The sequence below is a fragment of the Fundulus heteroclitus genome, chromosome 2 (genome assembly GCF_011125445.2).
Source record: "Fundulus heteroclitus isolate FHET01 chromosome 2, MU-UCD_Fhet_4.1, whole genome shotgun sequence".
In the NCBI taxonomy this organism is placed as follows: Eukaryota; Metazoa; Chordata; class Actinopteri; order Cyprinodontiformes; family Fundulidae; genus Fundulus; species Fundulus heteroclitus.
The window spans coordinates 7,494,157-7,519,991 of record NC_046362.1 but is presented as its reverse complement, the minus strand read 5'-3'; the positions used below and the strand labels follow the sequence as shown (position 1 = coordinate 7,519,991).

The 25,835-nt window shown below is 43.7% G+C and overlaps 1 protein-coding gene across 1 annotated transcript; it reads right to left on the bottom strand.

Annotated features, from left to right (window-relative positions):
• Positions 1 to 1,382: 1,382 nt before the first annotated feature.
• Positions 1,383 to 22,260, bottom strand: ticrr (TopBP1-interacting, checkpoint, and replication regulator). Its single transcript, XM_012862492.3, has 21 exons — positions 21,112 to 22,260; positions 19,694 to 19,931; positions 17,803 to 18,035; positions 16,548 to 16,782; positions 14,316 to 14,454; positions 13,532 to 13,659; positions 13,128 to 13,319; positions 12,871 to 13,016; positions 12,560 to 12,660; positions 12,346 to 12,439; positions 12,160 to 12,242; positions 10,883 to 11,107; positions 10,637 to 10,724; positions 9,637 to 9,709; positions 9,182 to 9,313; positions 8,994 to 9,084; positions 8,842 to 8,897; positions 7,310 to 7,587; positions 4,219 to 6,169; positions 1,969 to 2,097; positions 1,383 to 1,884 (listed from the first exon to the last, which is right to left on the bottom strand). The coding sequence occupies exons 1-21, from the start codon at positions 21,784 to 21,786 to the stop codon at positions 1,772 to 1,774; spliced, it is 5,400 nt and encodes a 1,799-aa protein (XP_012717946.2). The 5' UTR covers positions 21,787 to 22,260; the 3' UTR covers positions 1,383 to 1,771.
• Between the last annotated feature and the right edge of the window lie 3,575 nt (positions 22,261 to 25,835).

Sequence of the window (25,835 nt, the reverse complement as noted above, 5' to 3'; positions counted from 1 at the left end):
ATTTCAGAGGACAAGCTGCCACATGGCGAGTAAATGTTTACGCCAAATAAGTTGTGTTTTTCAGTCATCATTGGATGGATGCTTCTTTATGTTCCTCTGCTGTCGGCTCGTATGACAACAAACACGAGGCGCACGCAGTCATTCATACGATGGAGCTGCAGCAGCTTCCTGATTGCGTCACGCCTTGGACTTCAGGGAAGAGATCAGCGGTACTGAGACAAAAAAATAAATAAATGAATAAATAATAATAAAAAGAGATCAGCGGTACTGAGACAAAAAGCACAACACTGTTGCGTTTGAAATTATTCAGATTGCAGCAGAAACCAAACGCGCCTCAAACCTGAAACTATAGCCCATGTTCTCAGGTATTTTTTTATTTCTAACACGCACTTCAGACCAGCACAAAAAGCAGGAGTCCGTCAAGCTGCTGGTCTGGACTGGCAGTCAACAGCAGGCAGAGAGTAATGTTTTAATCCCGAGCAAACAGGACTAATCTGTTCAAAGTTCACCAACTTTCATTTGGTGAATTCGTTGTTTTTAACAAAGAAATGGTTCCAGGTCCTGACAGTAAAGAGATTTGCCATCTCGGTGCTTCACTGAACTGAAACACAACACTTTCAGGTGAAAGAAAAGGGACAAAGGAGTACATCTCTGGTGTAACAGCGCTGAATCCCTGTAGGTATAGTTGGGCTTTCAAAACATTATTTTTCACATTTGCTATGACAAGGGACCCCACTAAAAGAAGACTCCTGACAGTTTAATAGTCAAACTTCTGATCCTAAACTAAAATAATCGTTTAGAAAAGCCAATTTTGAAAGGAATTGACCACAAAATCTGAAATTATCAAGGTCTGCCATCATTTGAAATTTAAATACTATCCATTTTACTCTTTCATATATAAATGCATGCATGAAGCTGAGTTTGTCATTCTCTTCTAAATTCAGTTCTACACTTAGTTTGTCCCACGACTTAGACACACGAAACGCTAACCAGTGCTTTAAAAGCTACAGCAATGAATCATTTCTAGAATCAAAAGCCCTGAAAGGAAAGGCGAGTTTCAGATGTTGGCGGATCACGCTGCGGCGTATAACAAGGAAAAAGGGTGTGTTGGCGGGCTGAGTTCACAGCGCTGACCTTTGTGGCCAAGCTGAGCACTGATGCGTGCAGGGCGCTGATAAGCTGATTCCTGTATAATAAAACGCAGCACAGCTTTCATTCAGCTGCTGCTTTAGCCTTCCCGCTTTTCAATGACGCCCAGACGGCTGAGAGAAACTTTTTAATTACAGGAATTCATCAACATTTAACATATTTACAAGATTTCAGAAAATCCATTTTATGGAAAAAGCAAAAGGTAAAATATATATATATATATATATATATATATATATATATATAAAAAAAGGAGAACAAGTTAATAAATAAGCAATATTATTTAAACGGATAAGGACAGGGTCTGATTTGATTGCAAAATAAGTGTTTACACTTGTGGGAAAGAAAATATGAAGGATATGTATAGTAGTGCCACGCTTCACATTGTTTGAGCTTCAAGCAGACTAAAAACAACAAACATGGCCCCTTTTTTTTGTTCAATGTACTCCAAACACAGTTGGTGAAAGCCATTTTAAGCATCCTTTGAACACGTATACGCCCCCGACTGCACAAAAGCAGCTTTAAACAGCTGTCCGGTAAAACTTTGACAGCCTACGCTACCCAAAGCCTCAGTTTCACAGTAGAAAACGCAGCGGAGGGGGTCTTATTGCTGGGATTGGCGTCAGTGCAGAAGTCTCTTCCTGCTGTGGGTCCTCCCGGCGTTTGGGCGCCGAGTCGGCTGGCAGAGGCTGAAAGGGGAGCGCTCCAGATCACGCTCCGTTTTCCCCGATTCCTCTGTGAAATAAAAAAAAACAAAGCAGGGTTAGAGTTGACCCGCAACAAGAGGCCCAAACATACGGCGAACATTTATATAGCTACCTTTCAGATGGGCCATTTTCTTACAAGCGGAGCCCGTTTTCCCCTTAAACAGCAACGGCGACTGAGTGAGGGCCAGAATACCGCTCGGCGTTACCGGTTTTCTCCCCTTCAGACTGGGAGGGGTCACCGCTGCTAGAGAGGAAAACACAACACGACCGCGTGAATGAACAAAATTCTACCCGCCGGAGCAACCGCTGCCACAGCGGGACAAAACAAAGCTTTTCTGTGTGTGCTGTCACATCTGTTATCACATTTTCATTAAAACCTCATATTAAAAAAAAAAAAAAAAAAAAAAAAAAAAAAAAAACTCATTCACGTTCATGTCTAAAAAAAAAAGCACTCACCACTGTACTAAGAGGGTTTTTTTTACTTCCTGAGAATACATCTGACAATCTGAGAAAATCATGTTCAGTGTCATTTGTTAGCGATGTAACTAATTCACATTCTTCTTTTGTTTAGTCATTTCTAATAAATTCTGGTCATTCTTCTGTTAACACTGGAGAAACGTTACAGCAGCAATTTCTGCCTGAAATTACATACGCGATATTAATCAAGTGCAGCTCCATAGTTCTAAAGTATAAATGCCACCTTTTGTTACGTGTAGCAGTGAGCTATAAAATAATTTTGCTCCAGTGGAACAATTATTGCAACTGTTACTATGCCTGATTTATTGGAACAAAGAAAAGATTTTTTTTTTTTTGTCTCGCCCATTTTTTTTTCTAAATAAACTTTCTAAAACACCATGAAAACGCTTTTGAAAACCTAGGAATAGCATCAGATTGTATGCATCCGCATCTCAATTGTACCTGCAGCACATTTGGAGTGAATCAGTTGAAGCATAGTTGATCCACAACTATGCTTCATAGTTGTGGCTCAACTATGAAGCATAGTTTTTCATCTATGATTTCCATTGTAGGACTTCTTGTAGGGCTGGGCGATATGGCTTAAAAATAAAATCTCTGATTTTAATGATAAATCTGATTTATCCCCCTCCTTTTCATGTCATTTTAAAAATTTTTGCTTTTATGTCTTCTGGGAGTTGAGAAGTACAACTAAATACAAGGTGTGAAACAGGTTTATAAAACAAGAAGGCAGCCCTGCCATTGGAAACAATGAAAATTTTTTGTTGCCACACAATGAACTAAGAACAGGCTTTACTTCGAATCCAAGCTGTGGCAATTTCAGAGAATTACATTTTGAGGGAGTGCTGGCCGAGTGGATAGAGCAGCGAGCTTGCGCTCTGAGAAGGATGCAAGTACCCGGTTCGATCCCCAGTGCCTGCACTCTGGGTCCCTGAGAAAGACCCTTAACCCCAGATTGCTCCCCGGGCGCCGCACATGGCAGCCCACTGCTCCCCAAGGGTGATGGGTTAAATGCAGAGAACAAATTTTGTTGTAATGTATGTTTCAATGACAATAAAGATGATATTACTATTACTTCACTAGTGCAGCTTTAAACTAACCTAGAAAAAATTAATTAAAGTGCCTCGTATTATGGTAAAAAAAAAAAAAGTTACCTCTTTACAATATTTTGACAATATATTTCCCTAAACATGAAGCCCATTACATTCATTGGCAAAATGAAATCCTGATTTTCCAAAAATTAAATCTTTAAAAAAAAAAAAAAAAAAAAAAAGTTCAATTCAAATCGATTTATCGCTCAGCCTGAACTCTTGGTGCATATTGAATAGTCTTTGATCAACACATTTACCTCTTATATCATCAAAATGTGCCATTGTGCAGGGCATTATATATTAAAAGTGAGTAAAGCCTAATTATAAGCCCGACTGAGCACATAAATGGGGCTCCTTTGTGGGCCCGCCGGGCTCAGACGCCTCCCTCATACCTGCGCCTGCATATGCCGTGTCACACTAAACTGCTTGGTGGGAAGAAGTCTTTACATTTAGCTGTTTTTAATACGTCACGTAAAACAGATTTACTGCAATAAACTATCACAACCTTAACACATTCTTAAAAAGCTCGGGTTTTATCACAACCAGGCTGCTTGGTTTCTTACACCCACCACTAGATGTCAATCGGTTACAGTTTCTGCCCCAGTTTGTTTCTTAGGTAAAGTGACAGAAAGCTACATGTGAAAATAAACTGGCTAGAAAAAACAAAGACAGGAACTAAAAAGTTTATACCTTCATGTTCTTCTTAAGTATTTGCTTCACATTAAAAACTTAAAAACTAAAAGCGCAGAAACCAGCAGTATCTTTCATTTTTACATTCACCTTCAGGAGCTGCTTACCTGACTTGACGTCTCCACTTTCCGACGCCCAGATGAGCTCTGCGGTTTTCCCAGAATCAGCGCAGTCTGCGCCTTCGGCCAGCTTGGCCATCCAGTACAAGTCCTCCGCTGGTGAGAGAGGAGACGCGTTCGGCGGGGACGCCCGTTTGGACGCCCAGGCCGACCTGCCGCCGGAGGGTTCCTCGGGGTCTTCGAAGTCCTGCAGGCGGCTGACTCCCAGCTCGGCCTCCTCCAGCAGCTCCTCCAGCGGGGGCTCCCCCCTCAGGACCCGGTCCTTGCCGTCAAACACCCCCAGCTGAGGCCTCTTCCTGCGAGGCCAGCTGTTCAGGTTCTCTGGGGTCACTTTGCCCACGCTCTGAGGCGAGGGGGTGAAGGGAATGGTGCCCGCTATCGCCGTGGCTACCGGAGACGTGGCTGCCGCGGAGTGGCGCGTGGGGGTGTAGGACTGACAGATGTACGTTTGGACGCCGCCGCCTTTCCCAGGAGTGCACTTGGCTGGGGTGGCGTGAGCACAGAGGGACGGGGCGTAGCCGGCGGGGTCTCTGTGTGTGGACTTTGAGGCCAGGGGGCTTTCTGGGGGAGGTTTTGCTCCGACTGAAGCGATCGGCGCTCCCGGTTGAGGAGACCCGCCGGAGGAAAAGTCTTCTGCGGTCACGGAAGATGCTCGTTTAATTTTGAGCTTGGGAAGCCCCGACGTCTGCATCTCCAGCTCGACCTGGTAGGTAGGAGAAATAGGGCTGCCGGAGCCCTTCTTCCTGCTGGACCTCACCAAGCTCCTGGGGGTGGAAAACCGGGGGGAGTCGTTCCCGTACCCCAGACGAGCCGCGGCCTCCCTCTGCCGGCGGTCGGGGGTTTGTCGGAAGCCGTAGCTCCGGCTGGGCGAGGGCCGCTTAGGGGAAGCTGCTCTGTCGAGACCGGCTGGACTACAAACAGGAGACTTCCTGGAGAAGCTGATGCTCATCTTTAAGCCTTGATTAAACTGAGTCTTTACCACTGCAGCGTCAACGATGTCCAGACTGTTGTCGTCTGTGGTCGCAGAGTTACTATGAGAAGAATCGCATTCCTGTGACTCGGTCTGGAGACTGGAGTCCGTCTGAGAGGACTGCTGCTCCCCTGCTGCTGGTGAACGTTCAGACGCTGGGCCTTTCAAAAGTCTATCACCCTCTGGCTGTTGACACGTCGCCTCCAGCGGGGACGCGGAGTCTGAGCCTTTCCTCGGGGTTCTTCTGGAGCGGGTCATCATCTGGTGAACGGGGCTCGGTGTCCTCTCCAGAGTTCTGGTTTTGTGCTGAGGTGAGACTTGTTGGGTTGAGGATGCCAGGGGTAGCGGCGGCGGCGGCGTCCTCTCCGGACGTACCGCATCCCCGCTTTCAGCTGTGTTACATATCAAAGATTTGATTTTTTCTGGAGTCACTAAATCGTGTTCGGATAGCCGCAGGAGGCTTACTTGGCAGATCTTATCGGGGGTTTTAAAAATGTCTCTTTTAACATTAGTGCCTCCACCTGGACTGCTGAGCTTGTCGGGAGTGTTGCTTTGTCTCAGAGAACTGAGAGAAGCTGTACTCGGTGACTTAGGCACTTTGAAAGTTGCACGGTCCTCCTCCACGGAACATTTCTTAGGAGAGGGAGACCATGTGACGCTCTTCTTGGGAGTCTTGGACAATGGGCTGCTAAGTTTACACAATCCCGAAGCCTTCACCGGAGTCCTAAGAATACCCTTCAAAGGACTCCTAACAGGGCTTTGCTTACTGGGTGTCTTTACAACAAGAGGCTCTTTGCCAGGGGATTTCAAAGGACTGGCCTGTGCAGCTGCTGCAGGACTCTCTGCAGCCACAGAAACGCGCTTTTTAGCCGATAGCCGGGTTTGGGGCGTCTGAGGGCTCCTGGCCATCTTAGGAGAAATGTTCCTTCCACGTCTGCTGGGTGACTTTGATGGCGTTTTGCTTGGACTCTAAATAGAAAGCATAAATATGAGTTCAAAGAAATGTCAGTTGTTCTGATTGGAAATCACAATTCATGCTGAAGTACTACAGTTAAGCTTGAAATGATTCATAGCGCTAGCAGATTTAGATTTAAAATGACTTTCATTCAGTCAACAACTTTGTTTCTGATAAGAAATGAGAGACAGATATCAAAAGTTAATAAAGACCAAAAAGATAAAAAAAAACAACAGCATAAAAAAAACCCTAAGGAATGGAGTGACTGTGATCCTGGCGTTATAAAGCCATTATATAATGGATCAATTGCAGGGTTTCCTCTATGATGGTTGGGTCATCGTCCAGTATGCATATTTGTTCACCTAAGCTGTAGGAACGCTTTTGCCAAGACCAAAATGTTATTAAAAACAATGATTAAAATGTGTTTGTAACTAAAAGTTACCTTTATAAAATACATAGCCTGAATCCACACTAAATAATACAAACTGCTCCAAAAAAGCAGAGGCTCACAAAGTGAACGAGGTGAACAAGTGATTGAAGTTGGGTGTGAAGCAAATTCAGGGAATTATTTTAGTGCAACAGTTTCAGAAACAAAACAAAAACAAAAAAAAGACTACAAAGTACATTTACATGAGGCAGCAGCAGCTGTTGTGTGCCGTTAAGACAGCGCCGCGGGAAAAAGGAACCCTCATAGCAGCTCTGGCTGCTGCCTCAATAAAGTGACACCAGAACGACTGGTGCTTTCGGTGAAGTCGCCATTAAAACAAAAGAAAGAAAGAAAATTAGTAAAAAGGTCTGAAAAGTCATTAAATATAGCAACAAAGACTGTAAATGGGTAACAGTACACTGTCCTCTAGTTTTACTTCCCTCCTGAGAGCAACACTGTGGTGAGGTAGCAGCTGTAGCCAGCTTTACAGCAAGACAGGAAAAAGCAGGAACAAGCAGTTGTTTCTTTTTCAAAATAAAGTACATTTAAAGTTTTCATATTTAAATTCCCTTCAAACTCAGATTATTGATAGTACAAGTGCCCAGATATAGGCAGACACTTTTTTCTTTTTCAAAATTCTGCCAAAACCTTTTATTTGTTCAAAAGAGAGAGAGAGACATTCAAAGTGAGATATACAGAAAATTAGGGATGAATTTCGATAAATCACCTCAAAAACACTGGAGTCTGTGAAAAAGGGAGATCTGGTTGTTGGGGTTTCATCAAACTGGTCGCTGGAACTTCTGGGAGAACCAGCGGCCCCGAAGAGCAGACGCATGGGAGACTTGACAGTTTTCACATTTACGCCGCAGACTTTGCTGTCGCTGAGAGAAAGCTGGGATGAAGACAGCGCTCTCTCCAGGTTTCTGGAGCGAGGCTGAGAACTCGAGTAGAAGATGCTTGAGTGTCTTCTAGCAAACTTCTTTATTCTTGGGCTCCTTCTCAGGTCTGACAAGATCACAAAGTAAAAAAATTCATGAAATGTGTGGTTTTATATCAACCTTACATTGCAGTCTGGCTATAAGAAAAAAAAAAAGAGAGAAAAAAAAAAGTATTGTTCAAGTAAAAAAGTACTTAAAATCATGAAATAATATATGAGTGAGTTTGGCCCAATAAACAAAATTTTTTTAGAGATGCACAAAGGTAACGAGGTCAAACTGAGGGGACTGGAACTGTTGGGTTTTAGCTTTGACAGACCCTGAAAGGTGACCAGTCAGTCAAAAGCTTAAAATCTTCTGCCTATTCCGGATCGAGTCACAGGAGGAACAGGTCCAAACATCCTACTCTGTGGCAACATCCTCCAGCTCCTTTTGGGGACCATCCTGGCTGCTTTGCACGCAGCAGCGAACCATTCCGGCGCTGGAGGTTGTGGCCTGAAGAACCACATCATCTACAAAAGTCTAAGATCCTGAAGTTCCCAGACCAGACCTGATAATTAAATACCTCAACATACGTGGTCATAGGCTGGGTCTGAAATTAACACTCGCCAGAAGCCAAATGCGAGTAATTTTTCCATTTGGCGAGTAAATTTCAGAGGACAAGCTGCCACATGGCGAGTAAATGTTTACGCCAAATAAGTTGTGTTTTTCAGTCATCATTGGATGGATGCTTCTTTATGTTCCTCTGCTGTCGGCTCGTATGACAACAAACACGAGGCGCACGCTTGCTAGTTGTTAGCAAACAACACGCTAGTTGTTTGCTAACAACTAGCGTGTAGCTCAGGCTAATTACGTAGCGGGATTATGTGGACATATTTAGCAGGGGTCAGTCAGAGTTAATATTTTAGCCGGTAAGAAATACGCTTGGCCGGTTGATTTGTACATCAACCGGCCAACGTGGCTGGTGAATCAGGAAGTTAATTTCGGCTAATGGTCGTAGGCCTTCTCCAGATCCACAAAGCACACGTAGACCAGAGAATCATGTTCCCATGACCCTTCAAGGGTAAAAATCTGATCCGCTGTTCCACCACCGGGGAGAAAGCAGAATTACTCCTTCTGGGTCCGAGGTTTGACAATCAGTCGGTGCCTCTTCTCCAACGACTCTGACTAAGCTGTCCCAGGGAGGCCGAGACGTGCGATTACCCAATAAATGGAATAAAATCTGTTTCCAGCTCTCAAAAACTGGAACCGCCAACCCAGTGTTCAAAAATCTAAATAATAAGAGTTAAGTTTATATCATCAAAATAAACGTTGGAAACATTACCGTCTGGTTTTACCGGTGACTCCTCGACTATGCATTCGCCAGTAAGGTCAGATTTTCTGTGAAGACAAAGCGAGACACGTGCGGTTTGTTTCTACAGAGCGAGTTATTGCAGGTAATAGAACGGAGACACCAGCATCAGCACGGAGACGTACCTTCCTATTTTCTGCCGTTGTAAGAGGCGGCTGGACACCTGCTTGTGGAGAGGCGTCTCACACACCTTCTTTGTGAGAAGTCTGTGCTTTTCTAAAGACAAAGCAATGAGGTTATGATGGAAAAAGCCCATTCTCCTGGAATGCAATAATATTGTTAAAAAGCAACTTCCACCATTGTGCTGCACTACCTTCAGACTCCAGGGAACGCTTGCGTTTCAGTCCTTCCACAGCCGACACAGACTGGCTCCTCGGCAGTTTCCTCTTCTTTGAAGGGGAGACGATCTCTTGGTTGAAGAGGTTTCTTCTTACTTTGGTCATCTCTGTGGACCAGATAACGTATGCTGACAAACTTCAAACATTTATCTAGAGTCGCCGCATGTATGGCTGCAGAATATTTATCGTTATTGCAATACCAAAAGTACGAAACGTACATGTCGAGAGGAACTGCCTGGACTGAAGTAAGTCTTAGCTAATTAATCAAGCCCCATGCATCCAAGCTCTAAATGCCTGTAATATACACGCCAACACTTTAAGGCAGCACATTACATTTTAGAAAGTAAGCGGGTGGTCAGGAGGTCAAGTCATTGCAAGACCAAAACTGCAGACTGATGAAATAGTTAGTTCTGTCATTTTCTACACATACCTTGTGTTTGTTTTTTCTGAGGCTGCTGTGTCTCTGCAGGTTTCGCCAAAGCAGTAGAGACCTCCGTCTTGGACTGAGGAAAAAAAATGATCAGAATCAGACGCTTGGATCGATCATTAAAAATTGATTTACCAAAATATTTCTTCACATTTTCCCTACCTAAGCAGTTCCAGGGCTTAAGGAGGTCTGGATCAGAGTGTAAACAGGTCTCTATCAGAACCGGTTTTGTTTTCTACAACAATTACAACCGACCCAAGGAAATGTAATGACATTCCTATAAACACCTGATTCAATACATCTTTAGTCTTTTTGATATTTTTGTGGATCAGAGATGATAAAGAAATTTGAACTACATCAACCACCTTATTTATTGCTACAAATAAATGATCCAACATCACTATTCTAATTTATTAGAAGCTTTTTTTAAATCAAAAAGTACTTTTGAATTCGTCAAAATTCCAACCAGCTAAGCTTTGATTGGGACAGCAATTATATCAGGATTTATTAACTACTAATATGGAAACAACAGCTTTAATTAGGTGAGTCAGATATGGCCTTTTTGAATCTTGGCCTATGAGAAGTGATAGAAGAACAAACATACAGAGTTCATGACATTTAGTGCTAATTCGCCCTTTTATTAACGCTAGAGCTCTGTGCGTTCACCATTGCTTGTGTCTTAGATTAAGAGAAATCTAAACTAACGCTGGATTTACATATGGTAGTTATAATTTAATGGGTTGGTGTTCCTGATGAAAGTGGTTCTTTTATCTAGTCATAATCCATTTTGGAGCTAACAAAGCTCCGGTTTATCGGTGCCAGAGCCAAAGCTGGAGGCAGTGGAAACTGAACGAACAATGCAAAGCAAGAACCGGCAGCAGTTTAGCGCTGGAACTGCTTTGATGGGAAACTGATGCCAGACAGGAAGCTGATTCTGATTTGGGTAGAACTGAAAATGAAGAGAGAGGTAAATAAAAGAGAGAAGAAAAAAAAAGAAACTCACTGCTCTGGTGATCTTTTTGGGCAGCTGTATTTGACGAAGACTCTGTGTGGATTCGGTCATACTGCGATGTCGGGTCAACATCCCACTCCTGCACAGAGAACAAATTGAGGCGAGTTATAAACCTTTTACAATAACTATTAATGTCAATTAATAGTTATATTTTGGTAATCGTTCTTCAGAACTTTATTTTAGGACACGCTTCTCATAATTCTCCAATGTCCTCTGAGCATTTTGAAAAATACCGACCTCCTCTTGTTGGCTGAGCGGTTCCGCAGGTGGTTTAAGCCGTCCTCTGAGACGAGGCTCTGCGTTGAGACGGCAGGGGAGGAGGCAGAAGGAGAAATGCTGTCCTTGGCGAGCGAGTCGTCGCTGAAGAAGTCAGCAGGCAGAACGGTCACTAAAGCATCGGGAAGCTGAGTGCCCAGGCTGTTGTAGATCTCCGCGAGCACTTTGGGAACACCAGTCAGAAACCTGAGGTGATGGAGAAGCATCCCGTGTTTAGGTTAGGCATTGAAACCTGCTGGTTGGCAACTAAAACTGAATTTTAGGAAAATTTAAATATAACATAAGAAGAATAATAAGGATTTTTTTTTAACCACGACAGCTAACCTAACAGACGTCCAGCAGACAGTCTGACACCGTTCACAGCGAGCGTGAGCCAAACAAGCTCATTGCTTTGGAACATGGCCATTTGCAGCATACTGACACTGCAATGACGATATATTGACGATGTTTTGTGCACCCCGTACGGTGAAGCAAACCCTTTTTAAGAATTTGGGGGAGATGAACAAGACAATAAGTGCAGCTGTGATGAATGCTTGAAATGGGCTGCAGCGGTCACAATGCTCGTCTTTAGCCAAACCTGAAGACATCAAAGCGCCTCTCCCAGGAGGGAAAAGGGACAGCAATGTTGCTTTTTATTAACTTTAGCATTTTATTTACAAATCAAGGTCTCAGAGTCAGTGTTAGTGAATTTTTTATGAGACCATGACATCCACTGGCGTTTTCTCAAGCCTGTGCAACCCTAAGCAATGAAATTGTAGAGCAACTTTTTAGAGATGCTGATTTCATTTTCCAACAGAACTTGGGACCCGCCCACACAGGCAAAAGTAGCGCTAAGTGGTACAAAGACCATGATGTCCCTGAGGTTGGCCTGCCAGTAAACAGTCCTGATCATAACCCCATAGGAAAACCATGGGTTTCTGTCGAGAGGGAAATGGAAAACGCCTGACCTAACAATGCTGGCAGACGCAGACAAAGCTGATATTAAAGTAACCTGGACTTCCCTAACACCTCAGCAGAGCCACGCCTTCCTGCCATGGAGCACTGGTGCAGTAATGTGTGCAAAATGAGCCTTGACCAAGTACTGAGAGCACATGAGTTTGAATTGAACGACTGAATTAAAAATACATTTCAAATATATTCTAGTTTTTTGAAAAAAAGGAAAGAAATAAAGAAGAAGATTGGCTTATTGCAGCAGCTTAATGTAAAGAATGTCCATTTCTGCAGAGCTACACACTTACCCTGGGAGGACTTCATCTTGAAGGAACCTTGCTAGGCACAGCGGGTCTTTTGTTAATGAGATTATCCTGAGTATTTCAGCTGCCTAACGAAGACAAGATAACAACATCATCATTTTCGTGGAAATAATTCACTACAGAAAGGTGTTCGATAAAGCAACGCAGAACAGACTACGCTGACCGTCTCACCTCCTCTGCCATCTGGTCTGCATCTACGGAGTCAGACTGTTTTGAAGAGAAACGCCTGCACAGCTCCAGCCGCAGCATCACTTGCAGTTGGCACCTAGATGAGACGGGCTGCGTTATTCAGACCTGAATGATCCTGATGAGAACAGTCCCACTTCCATTTTTTTTACAAAGAAAGACGACGCCTCGTTTCAGAGAGGCTGGACGAGTCACTCACTCTCGCACTTTGCTCTCAACATCGTGTGGCCCGCCGTAAAGCTGACGGATAGACTTGCCAGTCTTCATGAGGTGCTGCTGAACGATCAAAGAGGCCTTTTCCTGCAGGTCACACATACAGTAGTGGAGTGAAGTGAATTGCAGCAATTCTGCCACATCTGGCCTTCATATCATGATATTTAGGTGCAACTGAAAAGCATGTTCATGCACACGTATGCAGTACACACTCGTCGATTCTCTGAATCACTGAGTCCTCAAAGAGTCAGATAAATGACACCCAGGCCAGTCTCTGCAGAATAAACTTTCTCTCACCTCCCAGTCTGATTCAGCGCTGAGAAATGCCTTCACGGCATTCAGGAGCTGCTGAACACTTGTTAGGAGCGACGAGTCCCTCTCTGCCACCGTCTTCTCGTAACTGGCCTGCAGATGCAGCAGCAGCTCCTTCTCACTAGAGAAGCCTGAGGAACAGAAAACAACGAGTTGCTTCAAGTCTTCATTTCTAAGTTGTGCCAGATGTGTGCGTGAAATATTATTTAGGGTTCGTTTCAGGCTTAAACGGCGACACCTACTGGGAGCGCTCGCTGCTCCGGGTTTGTTCCTGTCGCTTAGCCGTCTCTTCCCCGCTCTGTCAGCCGCCCGGCCCTCACTCCCCGCCGTCTCCGTCTTCTGGGCTTTCACGTTCAGCCGCGCCACATTGAGCATTTGCAGAGAGCGGCTCATTGTCTTCATTTTCTGCTTCACGGGCGTACGGTGGGCGCCTCCTAGAGGTCAGGGAGTGAAACAAAAGCCAGGGGGGAAAAAAATAAATAAATCATAAAGGTGGTAAGAATGTAGGACAAGAATATGTGAGTCCTGTCGGCTGCTCCCTTATTCAGGGGACGCCACAGAAAGTCGTTACAACGAGAAATTAGATAATAAAGCCATTAAAGACCAAGGTGGAGAAGATTATAATGAAACAAAGTCAGTCCCCCACGTTTTTTGCTCCTTTTGCTGACGGACTCCTGGGATCCCTGGTACAGTTCAGACAGACCGCTGACAAGATCCTGGTGAGTGTCTGAAAGATCCTCATCTGTGCTTTGATCTGGTACTGCATGAAGCAATCTGCAAACATTTAACAACACATCCATTTCATCTTTCTTCACTCCTCTCACACACATTATCATCTTGCTATCTGGGAACCAAACTTTAAAATAAAACCAGAAAATTTGAATCATTGATCGTGATGCCTTCAGAGCAAAGGAACATCGTCGTCCCCCAGAGAATTAGTGCACACAGAATTGGAAAAAAGGAGAAGTTTAACATTCAGATATGACTTCCCCGCAGATTTATGCGGTTTTCTTTTAGCCATAACATAGACCTACTGCTACAGAGAGAAAATGTCTTTATTTTTATTTTGCTTTTTCTGATCACTAAAGAAAAAAAATCATTAATCTTTTTATTTTTCCACGTTTTTCTGATTGATTAACATTGGTTGAAATAGAAATTGCTTCTACAAATAAAAATTAAAAACCAAAACAGGGTTAAAACAGATAGGTATGTCTGTAGAAGTATAACATTTAAACTAATAGCTAATAAAAACATGCAGAGTGGTGCAAAGTGGGAACTACATTAGGGAGACAGTTTATCCCCATTGTCAGAAATGCCCAGTTAAAAATTAAAAGATGAAGCCTATGGCAGCTGTATAAACCAATATTGGACAAAAGCCCTCTAAAAGTTAAACTACATTAAATACAAAGGTAAAGGTGTCACTCTTGTACCTTATTGACTCCATTAAATTGGTGCTGACTCCAGACTGATCCGACTGGGGGAACCAGGTCTCCAACATGTTTGCTGTTGCTGGCCTTTGGCTCAGTTCCTGCAGAGCCCACTCAGGTGCAGGGGGATCCTCCACCTCACCTTTAGAATAAAAAAAGCAGATCTATGCATGTAAAATTACAACATGTGGTGCTACATTAACATATTTCTACATTCAGTGCTTTAAATTCCAGTCATGGATTTTCAACTCAGATACAAACTTCTGCAGTTAATTAAAAGCAAAGAAAACTATTAATATCTTGTAAAAATAATGAAATAAAGCAGCACTTTACATTTTTATAAAGCCATACTAGCCACTTAAGTTTTTTATTAAACAACTTAAAAGGTTTAAAGTCCCAGTGTTGCATTAAAACTACATAGAAATCCAAAGTCGAATCCAAGCAAATTTAGCCACATAATGAAAAAACTCTGGGCCCTTTCTTAGCAAGCTACGTTAAAGGCCGTCATAGTGAACCACGCACAAGTGTGAAACAAAGCTCTTTGGACCTAAATATTCACCAGACACCCTGAATCTAGCCACTGCTGAGAACTGCTACAGAGACCTGATTATCTTACAACTATATAAAACTGTGTTGCCCAAAGTATTTATTCACCAACCTTGGCTTGAATATGAACTTAAGTGGTTTCCCATTATTATTACTGTGTGTTTATGGGATATTTTGACCTTTCTCTCAGGAGCACATTTGTGAGGTCAGACACTGATGTTGGACGAGAGGGCCTGGCTCTCAGTCCCCCGATCTGATTCATCCCAAAGGAGTTCCATCAGGCTGATATCAGGACACAGGGCAGGCCAGTCAAGCTCATCCATACCAAACTCCCTCATCAATGTTTTCATGGACTTTGTGGACATGGACACAGACATGTTGGAGGAGGAAGGGGCTTCAAACTGTCCCCACAGGGAACATGGAGTTGTCCAAAATGTCTTGGTGAGCTGAAGCATTGAGAGCCCTTTTCCCTGGAATGAAGGATCTAAGCCCAGCTCCTGAAACAACCTCACACAAGAACCCCCCCTAAACCAAACTAGCACAATACAGTCAGATAAGGCCTGTTGCCCAGGCAACCACTCCAGAAGACCCACCTCCACTGCTCCAGAGTCCAGTGGCACTGTGCTTTACAACAAGCATTTGGTGATCTAAGGCTTGAATTTAGCTGCTTAGCCAAGCAAACCCGTCCTGTGAAGCTCTCTACACACGGTTCTTGAGCCAAACCGAAGGACACAAAGTGTTTGGAGGTGTGTAGTGACTGACTGCAGAAAGTTTGTAACCTCTGCACTATATGCACCTCAGCACCAGCAGCCCGCGCTCCATCAGTTTACGTGGTCTGGCATTTTGTGGTTGGCTTGCTGTCGTTCCCAATCGCTTCCACTTTGTTATACTACAACTGACAGCTGACTGAGGGATGCTTAGGAGGGAGAAGATTTCATGACTGGATGCACAGGTGTCCTCCTATCACACAACCACACCAGAATTCACTGAGCTCCTGAGAGCGACTTGCTCCTTTGCAAATGGGTGTGGAAAAAAAAAATCAGCTTGCTTAGCTGCTTGATTTTATAAACCTGCTGCCATGGAGGTGATTAGAACACCTGATTTCCATCATTTGGATGATTGATGCTTTTGGCCATAGAGAGCGTTCCATTTGTCCTCGGTGGTCGGGATTCACAACCTCAGGGTTGGAAGATTGAAAAGGAACGGCCCCTAAAGTCGGTCCAACAGGATGGTACCTGACTTCTGTAGTCATGATGGCTGCAACTCGCAGCAACATTGAGTAAAACCTCATCAGTTGACTGTTTCTGGCAGCTCTCTATTATTTTTGTAACATTTAAGTTGTACAGCTGCTGCCTTTCAGTGTTCAGACTGGATGTTTCACCTCTGTTCATTGCACAAAACACCGCCTAGAGCAATGTTGTTGTTGTTGTTTTAACAACTCTGTGAGCGTCCATGTTTTTTCCTACTGTCTGATGGAGGGAAACTGGAACACAAAAAGGCTCGTTTGTCCCGACCTCCGAGGCAAAATGAACACAACAATGTAGTGTATTAAGCCAACAAGGCTTCATACAAAGTATTCTGGGATCAAAAATGAGGTCATTTGCATTACAAAGGTGATCAGTCGAAATGTTTTCATGCATGCAGGGACATGAGCAGATTAACTAATGTTCGCTTTGCTTTCATTCCTACCGTTGGTCTCATCACCGTCCTCGTTCATGATGTCGTAAATGACGCTGAGAACACTGTTCACCACATCTGGCAGATCAGCGGAGCTTTCAGCTGCGACTGGGGCGGTGATCTCTGTCTTCAGGAGCTGTTCATGCTGAAGGATTAATGGCTGGACAATGGTGAGCAGCGCCGTGGACTGTGACAGCGGGGAGAAGATAGCTGGACACAACAAGCCATCGTGACTGACTTCTGCACACTGTGGAAACAGAGATGGGTCTGAGTCAGAAAATGCAAAGTTTCTTTTAGACGCTGCCTAACGCACCAATCCATGATTTTGACGCTAAGCTGCAGAAAATACTCGTTTCACTACCTTTGATAGAAAACGTTCATTGTCCTCGCCATTTAACTTCAGAGCTACAGTAAGAGGTTTGCTTCTGATTTTGGTTTCAACACCATGCACCTTATTATGAGGCATATCTGATTTTTCCCCCCAGTAGCTTGATTATCAGACAATTTGTGCGCTGGCTTTGAACTAGAACTGACCTGGTGGAGAAACTCCTGAGCTGCCATGAAATCTGCAGAAGTATGACAACAATCGGTCTTTATATTGGTGTTGTCCAAGCCTTGTTGAAATATTAGTCATGATGAATTGTTCCCATGCGAACAGACATCCTAATGCCATTTTCCAAGATGAATTTTTCATCTGTAAATCCATCATCTTCAGGTTTTATGAAAAAGTTTTCATATGTGACAATTTGCATCTTTTCTTGGCATTTACAGAATCACATCTCTGCCACTGGGACAAATTTATTACAACTGTCTTTAGTTGTTTTTTAAAGTCAGGTATTATATAACTATAAGGTAAATATTAGGAACGCCTTATATTCCATCTATAATTTAATTAGGTATTATTTCCTAAAAAAATTGCATTACATACATACAATCATTATGTTTATGTCTAATTAATTAATTCATTACTATGAATTTTATGTTTTAAGGAGTGATTCTAAGCCAGAATAACTGATCTGTTGCTGTTAGGCCCCTTTTATTGAAGAGTTATTACCACATTTCCTTACAGTAAACGCTTTTCAGTAAAAAGTATTATGCCTCGTGCCAGAAAAGGCTTCAGTTCTGATTTCCTGGTGGCAGGGTCCGCACGGAGCTCCCATTCAACATCCCCGAAATGCCTTTACTCGCTGACACCACAGGAACTAGTAATACATTACTGTATAAAAACTGGTGTGCAATAAGTTGTTGCTGTTCCTTGACCTCTCACCATGTGAAGCGAAAGAGCAGACAGCTGCCTGAGGAGATGCAAGAAGGCAGCGGCTCCGTGGTCGCTGCTACTGGAGAGGTGAAGCACCCACGACTCGGTGCAGGTTTGGGTCAACAACGAAGCATCCCACCTCTGCAGCGCCCCCTTTAGGTGCACCTGGACAGACTCCTGCAGCAGCCTCTGACCACGACACACCGGCTCCACCACAACATGGCAGCTATGAGCCGCCGTTCCTAATTCAGTAAAAACAAATGAAAACACACAAATAATAAAAACAGCAGGTTCAATCATAAACGGATGCTAACAAGCTTTATTTATATTCCCTGACATGTAGGTAGGGGGTAGCAGCTTTAGTAGGGCCTCCCTACTAAAGCTGCTACCCCCGCGACCCGACCCCGGATAAGCGGAAGACGACGGACGGACGGACGGACGGACGGACATGTAGGTATAGAGATGGGCTTTTACTATAGGGTAGTTCACGTGTGACGTCCCGCGTGACGTCAGCGCTACATCCGGGTCCCGCTGGTAGGCAGAAAACAGTACTGTTCTCGTCTACTACATGACAAAACGGGTGATTTAGAGCGTACTTTTAGTTCGTTTATTTTTGTAATCTAAGCAATGCCTACGACTTGTTGTGCTCCTGGTTGCACACAGAGGCATTTCAAATCGTTGGATGTACGTTTCTGTCGTTTACCGAAGGATGAGGAAAGAAGAAAGAATTGGATATTTTCAATGAAAAGAGCGCAGGCAGACACTCCCATTGGACTGGGGGGGCATCATACTACGACAGAATTTGCAGTCTACACTTCATCTCCGGTAAATACAACTTAATTCTGCTCTAGTCATTGTTCTACTTAAATAGCGGCGGAGAAAACACAGATCGCTACACGGGCCGGAGAAGCGGTAGCAGCAGCAGCCAAGCAGCAGCGGCGGAGCAGGCAGCGGCTGCTCTGCCAGTTCACGGGCTGCGGCAGCAGCCAGCGGCTGCTGCGTAAACACTACACGGGCCGGCGCCGCCGGCTACACGGGCCGGCGCCCCGGCCCGGCCCGTGTAGCCGGGCCGGGGCGGCTAGCAGCAGCTAGCAGCAGGGGCTACAGCAGCTGCTGCTGCCATTACGCCCCGGTTCACGGGCGCTAGTACTTCTGTGTTTACGCTGCAATGTCGCCGACACCGCCACCCATTTTAACAAGACAAAAACACCTAAATAATCCGTAGTGAAATTTTTTTTTTTTTAACCTACCGGGCCTCTGCTGAGACGCGGCCTGTGTCCGACGCCGCTTTGTGCTGTTGCACAAACATGTGTGAACAACATCCATCCATCCATCCATTTTCTGACCGATTAATCCCTCATGGCGTCGCGGGCGTTGCTGGAGCCTTTTTCCCGATTTAAAATAATTGTAGCCGTCCAGTGGTTTCATGGCTTTCGTGCTCTCTGTCTGTACTGGCCTGCCATGTTTATAAGGCAGCTGTATATGTCATGGTACGGAGCGCTTGGCCAGCATTTCACAGACTCGCTCCGTCCCTTCAGGCTTTTGCTGTGTGGATCTGGCAATCTGATACCATCAACTTACTCTTAAAACGATCTTGTAGTACGTTATCTAAAGAAGAAAAATACGCGGAGAACTCGTCAGTTTCTCTGTTTGCGTCCGCCATTGTGTTCGTCTTTTGCCTACCGGTCCGGCGCGCATGCGCGAAAAACCCGCCTCAAAACAATAACAATGAACTGGTCTATAGGTTTAGTTATCTTTGCATTATTGTTGGTATGCCATGTGTTACTGTTTCAAAGGTTTCTTTTTAAGTTACATGGATAAACAATTAAGGGATCCGGTGTAGAATAATCACCAAGCTGAGTATTAACTGCATTACAAAACATGAACTGCTCCTACGAACCATGATTCCAAAGCAGAACACCGGCTGCGGCAGGAAAAGCCAGGCGGTACAGCCTCTCGGACGACAGCAGGTATCCGATGCTGGAGCTGACGAAGAAGGTTTCTCTCCTGAGCGCCGGGTCTGCTTTGTGACTGCAGCCGAGGTCCAGCAGCTCAACCACGGGGATCACTCTGCCGCCCACCTGAGCCAGAACAGCAGAGAGCTTGGCAGACCCAAAACAGTCCTCGCAGCTCATGGCCTGAAATAAGACAAGAAGTGGCAACCATTAATTGGTTGAGCGTTATTAATTGCAAAGAAACTCTTCCACACAAAAGAAAACTTAGGCCATTCTTTCATAAGCGCATTTATGAGCTCAGATAATGATATTGGATCAGGAGGTCTGGCTCACAAAAGATGCTCCATCAGTATAGATGTATAGATAGATGTACAGTTAGATAGATAGATTTATAGATGTATAGATAGATTGATATAAGGGCTGGACGTTAATTCAATAACGATATAGATCGATCAATAGATGTATGGTTCAACATAAAAAACAGGGGTCAATAAAAAATTAAACGGTTAATTTTGAAACTTGCCAGAAATAGAGATTTTGTCTGGCTTTCAGAAGTTTACATACCCTCATGGTGAGGATCCAAACCATATTAAGTGGCTTTTGCAGCTGCATGTGAACTGCTCTATTTTCAGGGTGGATTGATGATACCAAAAACCCAACTACAGTGCACTTTAAAAACAAGAACTATAAGCGCACCTTTGAATTTATACGTTTTCCACCAGCTCAACTATATCTATACAGGCTTACTGATAAATGTACACCACGGCCTAATGGAGAAAAAACATAACCTTGGTGGCGTTTTAAAGCCACCAAGCTTCGGGCATATTTCTGGACTTTATATTTTGACCACTCTTCTCATCAGAAACTATAGAGCTCATTTAAAATAGCTGGTGTCCGGGCACAGATCCAGGTGACTTCAGATTATAACCGACCCCCAGCCTAGAAGACTGAGAAATCAGTATCAGATTGGAAAGGACAGAGGGGACGCAGACCAAGAAAGAAGTGCTGCTCAACAATCAACACCTTCAAGCATGGCTGGAATTTGCAGCAGCCAACATGAACGAGTGAAAAAAATGCCTTCAGGAGATAGATTACCTGGTCGGAAGAGGCGTAGATTGAGCTTTTAGGCCAATCATTTCCAAAACATTTAAACAGGTATTAGAAGAGCTTTTCCAACGCCAGGCATCCAAGCATAAATGTTGCCATTTACATGGAAATCACTGTGGGTTTATGCAAATAACTATTCCTGCCTGCATAACTTAGATTTTATGTAAATGAGAGGAAAATGTTATTTAGATAATTTCGTTCTTGAGGACTTCGTGTAAATCTCTGACCGACGCTGGGAGACCCCAACGCAGCTCACCTCCAAACGCGACCGACAGTCGATCCAGTGCAGGACGACCCGCTGCTGAACCAGCATGTCGTTCACGCTCCTCGGCAGGATGCACTCCGTCACGTCTGCCGGCAGCTCGTCCTCCTTCACGGACAGGTACTCCAGAAGATGCGCCCTCGAACGGGGACACGGCGAAACCACGAACACGAAGTTCCTGCCGCCGCTCGGAGAGTCGCTTTCTTGGGACAGGGGGAGCTTTCCAGCGCGACTCGGCTTCCTGGACCTCAGCGAAAGTTTAGTTGGAGAAGTGATGTCCGGCCTGTCCCACTGGAAGTCCAGCAGCGTTTCCCTCAGCGCGTTTTGAACCGAAGCCGATTTACTGGCCTGACGCCTGTGCTGGGACGGACACGCTTTGTCCCTCGCGTCAAACCTCGCCTCAAACTCCTGCTCAAAGTCCTCGAACGTCTTGTGTCGCAGCTCCTTGAAGTCGGATCCCCTCGACATGACGCCGGCATTGCGGCCAGCTCTGGACTGGGAAAACTTGTAACCCCAACGCACTTTCTCAAACCCATATTTGTAGCCGAAATGCAGCAGGATGTACAGTATCCCTCGTTTGACGAAATTGTTTCGGATCTCCGGTCGATGGTCTGGCTCGTAATCGTCACAATCGACGTCGATAACAAACACTAGGTTGTGCAGAGCCATGCTTATTAAACGCGATGCCCATAAACAACAGTGCGATTGGCTCAACAATATGACATGGAACCCTGCACGTATTGGTCAAATGTTGACCAAACTATGTTAACAGTTTAGATATAGCTTCTCTTTCGTGGCAAGTAATAACTTTACCTTAGTTTAAGTGGTTCGTTTTTTGCTAACTTCATGTTTCCTAAGCTAACCGCTACCTGCTAGCAAACAACCGTTCCCATTTAACTATGCTAACAGCCTGACGTGACGCCTTACGAAGGTTTGGACGGTTGTCATTAAAGCGACGTAACGCCTGCGCTGTAAAACAGACATAGTCGAACGTAAAAACGAGACTTCCCAGAATTCTAAAAGACTGAACGCAACGTTAATCGCAATACTATACACTAAATAATCGCCATTTTCTCATTTAGCTGTTCTTAACCGTTCGCGCTTCTTGAATAACAGTCCCACCCCCACAATCTAATTGGTTGGAACTCACGGCAACATCAGTATAATTGGTCGATATTGAAGTTGGAGTGTACGTCACGTGCATTGTATAGACATTTTGATTGGAGAAATGGCCCGTCAATGAAAAGGGGACTTGTGACAGAAATACGTGAGAGATTGACAGGAACAGGCTGCGTGGGACGTTTTAAAACCTGGTCGTTTGTTGTTAGTCTCGTGGCAGCACATTTTCCCCCTTTTGATATCACTGCTATTTCTTGACAAGAGTACGGGAAATTATTGACAATTATTTAAAAATTGTTTTTGAAACATTGAACATAATTAGATGAAATCTTTCTGTGCGCAAATTCCCAGCATTTCTTTGAACTCATCAGGCCATGGAACTGGTCACCAGTTATTGACGTGGACTAGTTCGTGCTCCTCTGGGAAGATTCTCTAGCTTTGAAATTCAATTTAATCCTTAGCTAAATATAGTTCACATGGTGATGGTTTAATATGCTAGTTAAACATCAACATGTATGGCATACATTTTTAGACCTGGATAAATTAGCTTAGACATAACAATAAAGCTGGAAAAAAAGAAGAAGAAAAAAAAATACACATTAACACATGCTTCTACCAATCACAGGGACGGCAAAATGGAGGATGCTTCCAGAATTTATAGTCAGATGACAACAAATATGTACCTTACCTAGATACAGGGGTCTCCCCCTATATATCAAAAGATAAGAATTTTATAAATATAGTTTTGTTGTACTGTACTTGTCAGGAGTTTAGATAGATGCCAGAGGAGAGTAGTAACTAGTTATATTTACTTGAGTAGCTTTTTGAGCAAAATGTACTTTTACCAGTACCATTTTATGGCACTGTACTTTTTACTTTTACTAGAGTCATATTATTATTCAAGCATTGCTACTCTTACTTGAGAAAAAATTCTGGCTACTCTATACTGTGAGTAACTTCATTAATAAAGAACATAGTTGTTTTTACTAAAAATGCACCAGAGAGACAAAGACCTAGAGTTTATGTTAAAGTGAGACTTTGTATTTTTACACAGCCTTTGTTATTTTAAAGTTATTTTCTATCTGCTGAGCTCATTGAGCCATTTGGAGATCAAACGTACAGTGAACAGTAGGTAATGTTATTGGAAGTACTTTGCACTGTTCTAACATACTGTATATAGATTAACTGCTGTAAGTAATTCTCTCAAGTTTAATGTTGAGAAAAAAGTTTAGGAAAGTTTCTTCTGCCTGAATTTATTATTTTACAATTGTAATTCTTTGTATATTCTTTCATTTATTACTTTAAAATGCCAGAATTTGCACATAACCTTATGTTTTTGTGTGTCTGATTACATCATTTTTAAAGATTAACTCATCCGTTGTTTTGATTAGGTACTCAGTACTCGAGTAGCCATCTTACTGAATACTTTTTTACTCTTACTGAGATAACTTCTTGGAGTGTAGTTATAAAATATTTTTTCTAACTTTCCCAGGAACAAATTGACATATCAAATTCTTTACAACAACCGTCTCAGTTCCACGTCCCAAGAGCCAGCTGTACCGATCCGTTGTGGTGAAGAGAGAGCTGAGCCAAAAGGCGAAGCTCTCGATTTACCGGTCGATCTACGTTCCTACCCTCATCTATGGTCACGAGCTTTGGGTCGTGACCGAAAGAACGAGATCCCGGATACAAGCGGCTGAAATGAGTTTTCTCCGTAGTGTGTCTGGGCTCTCCCTTAGAGATAGGGTGAGGAGCTCAGTCATCCGGGGAGGACTCAGAGTAGAGCCGCTGCTCCTCCATGTCGAGAGGAGCCAGTTGAGGTGGCTCGGGCATCTGGTCAGGATGCCTCCTGGACGCCTCCCTGGTGAGGTGTTCCGGGCACGTCCCACCGGGAGGAGGCCCAGGGGAAGACCCAGGACACGCTGGAGGGACTATGTCTCCCGGCTGGCCTGGGAACGCCTTGGGATTCCTCCTGAGGAGCTGGCCCAAGTGGCCGGGGAGAGGGACGTCTGGGCCTCCCTACTGAAGCTGCTACCCCCGCGACCCGACCCCGGATAAGCGGAAGACAACGGACGGACGGACGGAACCGTCTCAGTTTTTCCTTTGGAGACTAATCGTGAGGAATCTTCCTCATAATTTTTAATATTAAATCATCAGCTGTTTTGATTAGTTACTCAGTACTTGAGTATCCTTCTTACTGAATACTTTTTTACTCTTACTGGAGTAACTTCTTGGCTGATTACTTTTTACTGTTCAAGTAGTGCTATTCTTACTTGAGTACAACTTTTGGCTACTCTACCCACCTCTGGTCCTGGCCCCTGTTACTGAAGACATAATACAAAATCACGATATGATTGGCACAGAGACCTTAACTGATTAGTCCCTTGGACCAATTTCATTTTTTTCTTACCTTTAGAGTATTACTTTAACTGTGATTTAAAAATGAATGTGTTTCACTTTTAGCTTTGGCCATATTGTGATAGAATCATATTTTCTATCTGCCTGATCAGGTGTGTTCCAGAACAGCAAGTGGCTCTTTAGCTCACTTAATGTAATGAACGATGATTAAACACTGAAGCATGGCCCTGTTTGTTTTGTTTCATTCTTTTGTTGTGTACTCCCATGAAAAAACCCCTGACCCCCCCCTCCACACACACACACACACACACACACACACACACACACACACACACACACACACACACACACACACACACACACACACACACATACACACACTCCCCACCCCCTTTGGTGTTTTTTGATTAGTTCAGTTTGATTAAATTAAATTAAAGTTGTGATGGAGAGGTTAAACAAATCATGTTGGGAAGATAAAGGGAGGTTAAAAGTTAAATCTTACACACCTTCTTCAGTAAACACGCCGCTGCAGTGTTTGAAAGAAGAAAGTTTTACAAGAGTAATACACTCTTGTAAAATTTGTTATTAATACTAATAAGGCTGGTCACAGAGCAATTACCAGATCTACCTGGTTTTCAAACTTGACTGATGCACAGTTCAGTTCAGTTTGATCTCATTACTAGATCCTGGCCCCAACTTTAGAAGTAAATACAACTTTTTTTCCCTTTCTTTTTTTGTGCTACATGGATGTATAAGACGTTCTCCAAATTTACTGAACAGCACTTTCCTCATGAGAAGATACTCATGACGCAAAGATTAATGTAGCTGAACATTTCATTTATTTGTCTGTTTCTTCTTAGCAGCTTTTATAGTTAACTTGTTGGAATTGACATAAAGATTTCTTCTGAGTAACACTTAAGGCAGTGAAAGGGTTTGAAAACCATTGGTTAAATATTATCTGCACGTTTAAATTGAATGAGGAGTTTATTTAATTTAAACAAGGTGAAAGTTATACAAATAGGCTCAAACATGCACACCCTCACCAATATTTGAATGATGTCCTTTAGCCAGTTGCTGGGAAAAAACCCCACGCTGGCATAATTCATACCATAGTTGCGGTTCATTTAAATTGTTTTGTCTTCTGGCACTGCCAGAGACTCAGCCTTAAGTGTGTAATTCACAAAATGTAAATAAGATTTAGGCTGGACTCAAAACCATAAACTTTAAAACCCAGAAGCTGA